The sequence below is a fragment of the Otolemur garnettii genome, unplaced genomic scaffold (assembly GCF_000181295.1).
Source record: "Otolemur garnettii isolate 467f Iridium unplaced genomic scaffold, OtoGar3 scaffold00144, whole genome shotgun sequence".
In the NCBI taxonomy this organism is placed as follows: domain Eukaryota; kingdom Metazoa; phylum Chordata; class Mammalia; order Primates; family Galagidae; genus Otolemur; species Otolemur garnettii.
The window spans coordinates 2532157-2543587 of record NW_003852539.1 but is presented as its reverse complement, the minus strand read 5'-3'; the positions used below and the strand labels follow the sequence as shown (position 1 = coordinate 2543587).

Here is an 11431-nt window from a genome sequence, read left to right as displayed (position 1 = left end):
TGGCTGGCGCCTTAGCCGGTTGAGCTATAGGCGCCGAGCCCATTTCTTTGTTAATTAAACAAGATTCACTGTGTTGCCCAGGCTGGAGCACAGTGGCTTTTCATAGGTGCAATCATTGTGCACTATAGCCTCAAACTCATGGGTAGCTCAAGGGATCCTCCTGCCTCAGCCGGCTGAGTAGCTGGGACTACAGGCATGCCTTACCTTTCCCTCTGTCTCCAGTATCGTTAGGTCTGCCAATCAAAAGCTCCTTTTCTCCTAAGCAGTCCGAAGTACCTGGTCTCTCCATAGAAGCCAGAGAAGAGAGGCTATCTTTTATCTTATCATTTATATGAGATGTGTGTGTGTGGATGGTTTCCATATACTGTAGAACCTCTGTAAATTGGCCACCCAAGGGACTGTAACAAACTAGTCAACATACTGAAGTGGTCAACATAAGCAACTGGGCCTACTGTATAAATACATACTGTAGTGCATGTCTGGCCTGTGAAAATTAGGTCAACTTAAGGAGGTGGTCAAGTGAGGTAGTTAATTATGGAGGTTCTACTGTGTATTCAGAACCTATATTTTCAAAGTTTTGCTTTTCATATTTAGGCTCAGTTCACCCGGAATTTATTTTGTATGTAGTATGAGGTGAAAATCTAGTTTAATTTTTCCACGTGGATAATAAGTACAGGAGTGGTTAATGCCACTCTGTCACCTGTCGAGTTTCTTTATGTGTTTGAGTCTGTTTCTGGGCTCTATCTATTCTTTTTTATTCTCTTATTTTTCCATCCCTACTGTAATGCCAAGCTACCTTAATTACTATATTTCAGAATGATATTTACTATCTGGTAGCTCACCCACCTTGTTCTTTAAAATCTTCAGAAAATTTTTAGCTCCTTGGTTTTCTGTATGGATTATATAATCAGTGTAACACATCACACACACACAAATAACTCTGTTGGCATTTTGATTGGAATAGAGCTGAATTTATAGATCAATTTTGGGAAGAGTTAACATTGTTATATTGAGTCAACTACCCACGAATATGATACATTGCTCCATTTATTGATATCTTGTAATTTTTTAGTAGTATTTCAGGATTTTCTACGTAAATAACTTATAGATACTGAATATCTTTTGTTAGATTCAGCCTGTATAATCTTATATTTTGTTGTTGTTATAGGTGATATTTTTTTCTTTTTTCCATCCCTAGTCATGAATAGGTCTGTTTTTTTAAAATTATGTTTTCTGTTTGTTGCTCATGTGTAATAACAAAATTGATTTTAAATATTGATTTTTATAGGCAGCTGTCTTGTTTCATTTTGTTAGTAATTCCAATAATTGTACATTTTCTTGGGTTTTCTCTTCTTAAATTTATAATAATGAAAATAATAATAATAAAAGCTGTCATAACCAGGTGCAGTGGCATGTGCCTATAGTCCCAGCTACTGGAGGGATCAAGGCAGGAGGATTACTTGAGCCCAGGAGATTGCATCTAGCCCAGCAACATAGTAAGATTCTGTCTCTTTAACAAAATTTAAAAATAAAGAATTTACTGTAACTGTTCTTGTCCTGTCTTTGGATGAAATCCTGGAGAGATCCCATAGATGGTCTGATGCCTTTACTATTATTATTAATTTTTTTTGAGACAGAGTCTCCCTATGTCACTCTAGGTAGAGTGCCATGGTATCACAGCTCACAGCAACCTTAAACTCTAGGGCTTAAGTGATTCTCTTGCCTCAACCTCCCGAGTAGCCTAGACTACAGGTGCCTGCTACAGCTCCCGGCTACATTTTTTTGTTGTTGTTGTTGTCATTGTTGTTTCACAGGCCTGGACCAGGTTCAAACCCACCAGCCCTGGTGCCTGTGGCCAGCGCCTTCCCCACTGAGATACGGGCGCCAAGCCCTAATCCCTTTAAATTATAAGAACAGTCTTGATTTTAGTAAAATGTTTATTTAGTTCAGTGCAATAAGAAAAACTCCCAAGTTCACCTGCAGTTAAATCCCCCATTATTCCTCATCGGCTTCCATCACTGGCTTGAACCTACCTCAGGCTTGAATACTGAGCTGGGGAAGGGTAGATGGCTTCCTTTCCTTTTCTGTGTCGTCATCTCTTCCTCCTTCCCTGTTCAGGACCAGAACTGGGCCTGTGGAGCATAGACATCATTAGATAGTATTGCTTTTCTTCATTAGCATTTGGAATTTGGAAGTGGTAATGAACTTTTTGTGCTGGTTGAAATATTAGTAATGAAGCAACAAATTATCAAGTAAGAAAATCAGTTAGACTTTTAAAGGTTAAAACCTAGCATGGTAGCAACATAGCAGAATTTCCTTCTTCCCTCCCTCCCTCCCTTTTATTTCTTCTCTTTCTTTCCTTTCTTTCTGACAGAGTCTCACACTGTCACCTTGGGTAGAGTGCTGTGGCATCATAGCTCACAGCAACCTCAAACTCTTGGGCAATCTACTTGGCTAAGCCTCCTGAGTAACTGAGATTACAGGCATGTGCCCCTCTGCCCAACTAGATTGTCTATTTTTAGAAGAGACAGGGTCTCGATCTTGCACAGGCTGGTCTTAAACTCCTGAGCTCAGATAATCTACCCACTTTGGCTTCTCAAAGTGCTAGGATTATAGGCATGAGCCACCATGCCTGGCCAGCAGAATTTTAAAGGTTAAAACTTAGCAGTAGTAGCAACATAGCAGTCTGGGTTTCTTACAAGTCTCCTTGTGTAAGTAACAGTTCCATGGATATATTAATGAAGACAAAATTGTACACACACAAATATAATTTCCAATAAAAGAGAGTTCTTTGTTCTTAGTTCAATCCTATTGTTTGACTCTCCTGGTGCTGCTGGGGTAGAGAGAGATATCTTTCTATCTTTCTGAGAGTTTTTTCCAAAAGTAGTCATTGATTAAAAAGTACTTAACATTCATAAGACATAGCTTGAAATGTTATGAGTATTACTATTATAGAAAGAGTAGGATTAAATTTTTACTACATATATAAAATGACACTTAACCTATTCACTGTTTTCTTAATTTCATTTCCCATTACCACTCCAGACTACATAGCCGTATTTAAATACAGTCAAAATCTCATGTACTTACTTGTGTTGTTGTCTAACTCGCTGTTCTGTAACCATTATGGCAATTGATTTTTCAAGGCATAATGAGCGTGAATTATTTGCAGTTTTTCCATTTCTTTCAGGCTTGAAGAGTAAAACAGAAACCAATGAGTCAACTGCAAAGAATTCCATTTCGGAGGAACAGTTATATCATGGCATTTTGATGGAAAAGGTCATGAAAGATGATATCATTTATTCCACATTGAGAAAAGTCTCTCAATATGATGATACGTTAGAAATGCACCAGGAATCCTGTGTGAGAGATGTGAGACAAACCATCTTGACCCATAAGAAAAGAGGCCAAAAAACTAACAAATTTGGAGAAAATATCATTATGAGTTCAAATGTTCTAATAGAACAGAGGCATCATAAATGTGATACAACTAGAAAAAGGAACAAATACAAACTAGATTTGACTAATCATCCAACAAGTTATATAAGACCCAAAACCTATGAATGTAATATATGTGAAAAAATCTTCAAACAACCCATTCACCTTACTGAACACATGAGAATTCATACTGGTGAGAAACCTTTCAGATGTAAAGAATGTGGAAGGGCCTTTAGTCAAAGTGCATCTCTTAGTACACACCAGAGAATCCATACTGGGGAGAAACCCTTTGAATGTGAGGAGTGTGGCAAAACCTTCAGACATCGCTCATCGCTTAATCAGCATCATAGAACTCACACTGGGGAGAAACCCTACGTATGTGATAAGTGTCAGAAAGCTTTCAGCCAGAACATTAGCTTGGTTCAACATTTGAGGACTCATTCTGGAGAGAAACCTTTTACTTGCAATGAATGTGGGAAAACCTTTCGGCAGATTAGACACCTTAGTGAACATATAAGAATTCATACTGGGGAGAAGCCTTATGCATGCACTGCATGTTGTAAAACCTTTAGTCATAGGGCATATCTCACACATCACCAGAGAATCCATACTGGGGAAAGACCCTACAAATGTAAAGAATGTGGGAAGGCCTTTAGGCAGAGGATACACCTGAGCAACCATAAAACTGTTCATACAGGAGTGAAGGCATATGAATGTAACCGCTGTGGAAAAGCCTACAGGCATGATTCATCCTTTAAAAAACATCAGAGACATCACACTGGAGAAAAACCTTATGAATGTAATGAATGTGGAAAAGCCTTCAGCTATAATTCATCACTTAGTCGACACCATGAAATACACAGAAGGAATGCCTTCCGAAATAATGTGTAAAAAGGGGTATTTGACATGAGAACAAAAGCCAACTCTAAATCAGTGATTCTATGTTTTAAAATTTCAAGATGCAAGTAAATTTAAGGAATTGATGTAATGATTACAACTCTAAATTTTGCCCATTGTATAAATAAACCTTGATAACTATGTTTACTAACATTTCCATACAAAGTACTTAAGAATAAAATCTGGACTGGGCATGGTGGCTGACGCCTATAATCCTAGCATACTGGGAGATCAAAGCAGGAGGATCATGAACTCAGGAGTTCAAGACCAGTCTGAGCAAGAGCAAGACTCTGTCTCTACAATAAATAGAAAAAAATTAGCTGGGCATGGTAATATATGCCTGTAGTCCCAGCTACTTAGGAGGCTGAGGCAGGACGATTGCTTGAACCCAAGAGTTTGAGGTTGCAGTGAGCTATGATGACACCACTACACTCTAGTTGGGGTGATAGAATGAGACTCTTATCTCAAAAATAAAAAAATGAAAATCTTGTCCTTCAAATTAATTGTATTTAGCATTTTATTTACAACAAAATTTTTTCTGATTTCACAATGGGTTAAAAATGCATATTCACTGATACACAGATAAGCATTTGAGAACTACTGTTTAAAATATTACCACCTCGGGCGGCACCTGTGGCTCAGTGGGTAGGGCACTGGTCCCATATACCAAGGGTGGAGGTTTCAAACCCAGCCCTGGCCAAATTGCAACAACAAAAAAAGGCTGGGTGTTGTGGTGGGCGCCAGTAGTCAGCTACTCAGAAGGCTGAGGCAAGAGAATTGCCTAAGCCCAGGAGTTGGAGGTTGCTGTAAGCTGTGTGACACACTACTGAGGGCAATAAAATGAGACTCTGTCTCTACCAAAAAAAAAAAAAAATATATATATATATATCCACCTCTATTTTTCAAATTTACATTTTATTCTTTTAATGGTGAAAGCTTTTTTTTTTCTTCTTTTTCTTCTTTGGGCAAAGTTTTTCATTTTTAGTATAGATGGGGTCTCACTCTTGCTTAGGCTGGTCTCTAACTTCTGAGCTCAAGAGATTCTCCCACTTTGGCCTCCCAGGGTGCTAGGACTACAGGCATGAGCCACCTCACTAAGCCAAATGGTGAAAGCTTTTACATGGTATAGAGCTCAGAAGGCACAAGGAATGGTGTGTAGTGAAAAGGCTCTTTTCCTACATTTCCCACCACCACCAAAGTCTCCTACCCAGAGGCAATATTTTCATTACCCATTTTTTGTGCACCTGTCCAGATTTTTCTATTTACAGCCAAAAGACTACAAATACAGTTTACCTTTCTAAGCAGAAATAGCCACTTATACAAACTTCTGCATGTTATTTTTATTATTTAATATTTACTATGTAAAGTGTCTACTCACTCACTACTTTTTATACCTGCACAATGTTCCATGGTACAAATGTACTTTATTCAGAGCCCTTCTTTTTTTTTTTTTAAGAAGCAGAGTCTCACTTTACCGCCCTCAGTAGAGTGCTGTGCATCCCGGCTCACAGCAACCTCCAACTCCTGGGCTTAGGCGATTCTCTTGCCTCAGCTTTCCAAGTAGCTGGGATTACAGTGCCTGCCACAACATCTGGCTATTTTTTTGTTGCAGTTTGACTGGGACCGGGTTTGAACCCGCCACCCTTGATATGTGGGGCTGGTGCCCTGCCCACTGAACCACAGGTGCTGCCCTAGATCCTCTTTACTATAGATAAATTTAATCTTCAGTCTTTTGTTTGTACAATATTTAATGAATATTCTTACATGTTTTCATTTTACTCTTGCAAGTGAATATGTAGGGTAAGTTCCTAGAACTGGAATTTCTGTGCGGGAGGACATGTGCATTTGTGTGATAGATATTAGCAAATTGACACTGATAGAGGTTGGGCCAATATATTTTCCCACAGGCAAGATATGGAGCTTTAGGTGCCATATCTAAAGCTAAAGCATCTCCTAGACCAAAACCCTGTCAACCATCCAAGCACTATCAGTTTGTCTCAATAACATGGCCCAGAAGTGTCAGGGCAGAAGTACCCCCAGAAATAGCATTTGCCACCCCTGGAGCATGGAGGAACCTACATCTTTTTGAGCAGTAGCCAAGACTACCAGTTTTAGCTGGAGAAGGAGACACTTTTCTACCAATTACTCTAGTCCTTGACTTCCTAGGCTGGAGCTGTCTGATGAAGCTGTCTTACTTTTTTTTTTTTTTTTGAGACAAGGTCTCACTATGTCACCCTTGGTAGAGTGTCATGGCTTCACAGCTCCAGCAACCTCAGACTCTTGGGCTTAAGTGATTCTCTTGCCTCAGCTTCCCAAATAGCTGGGACTACAGGCAGCCACCGCAATGGCTATTTGTTATTGTTGTAGTTGTCGTTGTTTAGCAAGCCTGGGCTGGGTGTATGGGGCTGGCATCATAACCACTGTGCTACAGGTCCAGGCCAGCACATTTAATTTTAGACTAGTTGCCATTTGTGTCAAACAATATTTCCTTGCTTTGGGGAAGATGGTATTTTTGTCTTAGATATTTTTGTTCTTCACAAATTGCATGATTGCTTCTCAAATCTCTTCTGCTTCATCCCACTTAGTGGCATTGCCCCCCCCCCCACAAATGCCATTTGAAGAGTTGTCCACGTGTGAAAGGATTGGGTAGGGGTGTTCCTGGCACTGGCAATTACATCATGGCTAAGGCAAGTTATATTGAATAGGAGGCAAAAACCTTTTTCAGACTCAATCCAGCCATGCCCTCTAGTATCTCACGTGATTGAAAAGCTATTCCTCAACTTCCATATTTCTTTAAAAAAAGGACATTTTCTTACATAACCACAAAATCATTATTACACTCAGGATATCTGTAATTGATTGTTAATATTACCTAACACACAAGTCTCTTTAAAATGTCCAGAGTGACACAAACAAAAAACATCCTTTGTAGTTTTCTCAATTTTATGCTTGTCTATTTTTATTTAAAAATATTTACCTATTCTGAAGTCCAAAAGATAATTTCCTATATTGTATTCAAAAAGCTTTACAGTTTAGAATTTCACAGTTGGATCTTCTTCAACCCACCTAGAACTGTTTTTTGTGATGAAGGGAGATAGAGGTTCCTTTTCTTATATTTTTAAATAAGGATACCACTATTATCATAGAACCTACATTGAAAAGACCATCTTTTCTGGCTTGGCGCCCATAGCACAGTGGTTATGGCGCCAGCCATATACACTGAAGGTGGTGGGTTAGAACCCGGCCCAGGCCAGCTAAACAACAGCAAGAAAAATAGCTGGGCTGGGCAGTGCCTGTGGTTCAATGAGTAGGGCGCCAGCCCCATATACTGAGGGTGGTGGGTCCAAACCCGGCCTCCGCCAAACTGCAACAAAAAATAGCCAGTCGTCGTGGCGGGCACCTGTAGTCCCAGCTATTCGGGAGGCTGAGGCAAGAGAATCGCCCAAGCCCAGGAGTTGGAGGGTGCTGTGAGCTGTGATGCCATGGCATTCTACTGAAGGTGACAAAGTGAGACTCTGTCTCTAAACAAAAAAAGATAAAAAATACCCAGGTGTTGTGGTGGGTGCTTGTAGTCCCAGCTACTTGGGAGGCTGAGGCAAGAGAATCGCTTAAGCCCAAGAGTTGGAGGTTGCTGTGAGCTGTAACGCCACGGCACTCTATTGAGGGTGACATAGTGAGACTCTGTCTGGAGAAAAAAAAAAGACAAGACCATCTTTTCTTCATTGAAGTGTGATACCACATTTTCTCATATATCAAATTTCCACAATGTGTTAAAAACTAAGGGAAAGCAAGGAAATGTCACAAATGTCAGGCTAGTGGTTGCCTTAGGAATGTATTTGAGCTCTAATGATGACATGTCTGTTCAACGTTCTGTAATTATTATACTTATAGTATACCCTCAGCGAGTGAAATAGAGATAGCCCACACAGAGTCCAAATTAAGCAAAGGTCCTTTTTTGATGGCCCTTGGAGAGCGAGCTCACTCCTTAGTCTCCACCCCTAGAAGCAGGTGTGGAAACCTTTTATTTTTTTTTTATTAAGTCAATTGTACATAGATCATAAATACATTTATGCCATTATGGGATTCAATGTGTTGATTATTTGTACAAATTGGAGTGCTTACATCCTACTAATCAACATAACCTTCACCTCATTTACCCAATTACAGCATTAAGACATTTGTCTTCTCCACCTGATAGAGCCAACTTGTACTTGCAATATGCCCCATAGGTGTGGTCCCCCTACTAACCCTCCCTCTATCGACTTACCCCCACTCCCTTCCCTTCCTTCCATCATCCTAGGCTATAGTTGTGTTTCATTTTTCATATGTAAGTGTGAGTAATTATAAATTGGTTTCACAGCAGTACTGAGTACATTAGTTTTTTAAAAGGTACTTTTGTTAATGGGGAGACCTCAATGCAAGCCGAATGGTAAGAGCCAACACCTGGTAAGGGGAGTGCTTTACAAAGGGAGCTGGGGTTTTGCAATTATTACTAAATTCTTTCATCTGAGTTTCCTGTCATAAAGGGGGAGTGTTGAAAGCCCTTAGCAAGATGGAGTTAGGGCATAACAATCATACTTGTTTTATTCTTAAGAACATAGTTGTGTTACATTTCCCAGCAAAAGGTTAGTTAAAAGTAAGCAAACAGAAAAAAAGCATATTGATGACGAGGGAGCCAGCATCTTTGAAAAGTGAGCTCGTGGTTGTTCTCCCCGCTGGAAAAGCTGGTGCGAGGTGCTAAGATGGAGACAGAATCCAACACTTAACCGGCAGAGGCCAGGTGCACGGCGAAAGCGACCTGCCCAGACATTCTCAGAAGGGCCCGGCAGTATCCGGGAGATTCCGCCAGAAAGGGAATTTATAGGTCAGAGCTCCGCCCAGAATTAAACGACGGTGCAGACGGCGGCGCCCAACAGCCTAACTGTGAGCTCCCAGAAGTTACTCTTGCCTTTGCAGTACCGTATTCCGCCCCGCAGCTTCGACGGAGCCACAGCCTGGAGACAACAGGTGGAGCTGCTGAGGCCTCCGGGAAGGGGCGGTCCTGGGCAACCGCTGGGCAGTCTGGGACTGGGCTCTGGGCAACTCTTTTTGTGGGCTGAGAGGCCGCAGTAGCTCAGCGCTCTGCCCGGCTTCCTCGGGGTGGTCAGGAGAAGCGTCTGGGAACAGCTCCGAGGCAGCGGAGGAATCAGGTGGAGACGGGTTGGGAGGGGTGTCTGAGGTTAAGGGAAGGGCAGCGGAAGGGGCGGCCGCCTGCATTCCGTCTGCGCTGTGGGTGTGTCTGGCTCCCTGGGTGGGAGCGGCTTCTGGGAAGAGGTTCGGTTGGTCTCTCACGAAGACCAGATTCCCGTTTTGGACCTTCGCCCTCTGAAGATCCTGTGGTTGTGATACCAGAAAAGAGGCACCCCAGCCAGCTCAGCGGAGCAGGGCCTGGGGGGCCTGCCACTTCTGTCTTGGTGGCAGCAGCCGGCAAAGAAACCGGCAGGTTGGGGCAAGTAGGGGAGCTTTCTTCCCCCTGAGGCTCCAGTAGAGCAGTGCTAGAGGACCTGTCAATCAAGGGAAAACTAGTGCCCATCCCTGATTGGTCCATTTTCAATCCTGCTCCTGATTGGTCCATTTTATAGGCCAATCACAGCTAAGCTATTACACCTCTATAAGACCCTGAGCAGAGAGCCTGGGGGCAGATCGTCCAGACCTTCCAGGAAGATACAGCAGAAGAATAAGACTTCAGCAGACCATTGACACTGTCCAGAAGAAGAAGCGAAAGCTGTGGCACTTCTAGTGCTGATTCTGCTGTGCAAAGAGGCTTGGCTCTTTGTAGGAGTTGTAACACTTGAGCTGTAGCTGTAACACCTCCGCTGCTGATCCTGCCTTACAAAGAGGCTTGGCCCTTTGCTGATCTCTGTCCTGCAAAGAGGCTTGGTCCTTTGTAAGAGCTGTAGCTGTAATACTTCCACTGCTGATCCTGCCCTGCAAAGAGGCTTGGTCCTTTGTAAGAGCTGTAGCACATCTATCCTGCTCTACAAAGAGGCTTGGCTCTTTGTAAGAGTTCTTTTCATAAGAGTTGTAACACTTGTATCCTGCCCTGCAAGGAGGTTTGGTTCTTTGAGCTGTAAATAAAACTTCACTGTTCATTCTATGGTCCGTTGACTCATTCTGACTCATTCATTGAATCGTTGAGACCAAGAGCCTGGAAATCCAGTGTTAAAAATCCGGTATCAGTTGGTTAGGACTCTTCTGGAGGCCAACGAGATTTTGTTCTCATTCCTGGCTCCTCCTGGACATTGTAGGAAGTGCTCAGTAGGGCATGCGAGGCACTCCAGGGAGAAAGTGGTTTGGGACTATACTAAGGTGACCAGACCTTACCAACAATTTGTCCCGTGTCCCACAGTGTTTTTAAAAAGTCCCGATTTTTGGAAAGAATGCAGGACAAGCTAGGGAAGGGCGGGAGAATGTGAAGGCAATATATGGTTTTCGGCTGTTGAAAAGGTTAATGTAACTCCATTTGGGAATGAAGAGGTTAATGTAACTTCATTTGGAAATGAAAAGGCTAATGTAAACTCCCTACTCCCCTCCTGGGCAGGGTCGCCCAGGTGGAATAGGTTATCAGAAGGGTTCTGGCTCCCTCTCTCGCTTCTAGGCAGGGGCAGTTAGCTCAGAAGGAGCCAAACTGTCTGGAACAAACAAGTAGCCCCTCCCCCTCCCTAACCATATACAGCTCAGCCAGTCACTCCCCCGCCCCCAATGGTATCCTGCTTTACCAGTGTTAAAATCTGGTCACCTTAGACTATAGGGAAGGTCCCCGCTGAAGGCAGATTCCCTTCAAGTCCACAAGTCCAGCCAGCATCTAACAAATCAGTATGTTGAGAGTGAAGGCGGGGTTAGCGCTGCAGGCAGCAGGACCACAAAGAGGCAGAGCCTCTGAGCTGAGGTCTCCTGGCCTAACTTCTAGCCTGAGGATGGAGCTGGAAGAGGGAATCAGTCTCGGATCTCTTGGGGACCCTGGCTATTTTTGACTCCTTTACTTGCAGGGAACAGGGATTGGATCAAAAAACTATATCCAGAGTACAGAGAAAATGAAGAAATCACGGCGAGTTTA

General features: G+C 42.4%; 1 protein-coding gene across 2 annotated transcripts in view; it reads left to right on the top strand.

The window, feature by feature from the left end:
• Window positions 1-4553, top strand: part of ZFP69 (ZFP69 zinc finger protein) — a 17920-nt gene extending 13367 nt beyond the window's left edge. For both annotated transcript variants that reach the window (XM_023518641.1, XM_023518642.1), the window contains one exon: window positions 3191-4553. In XM_023518641.1, the coding sequence (XP_023374409.1) occupies window positions 3191-4329 (1139 nt within the window). In that variant the 3' untranslated portion in view covers window positions 4330-4553. The remainder of the gene's footprint in view (window positions 1-3190) is intronic.
• Window positions 4554-11431: the final 6878 nt, after the last annotated feature.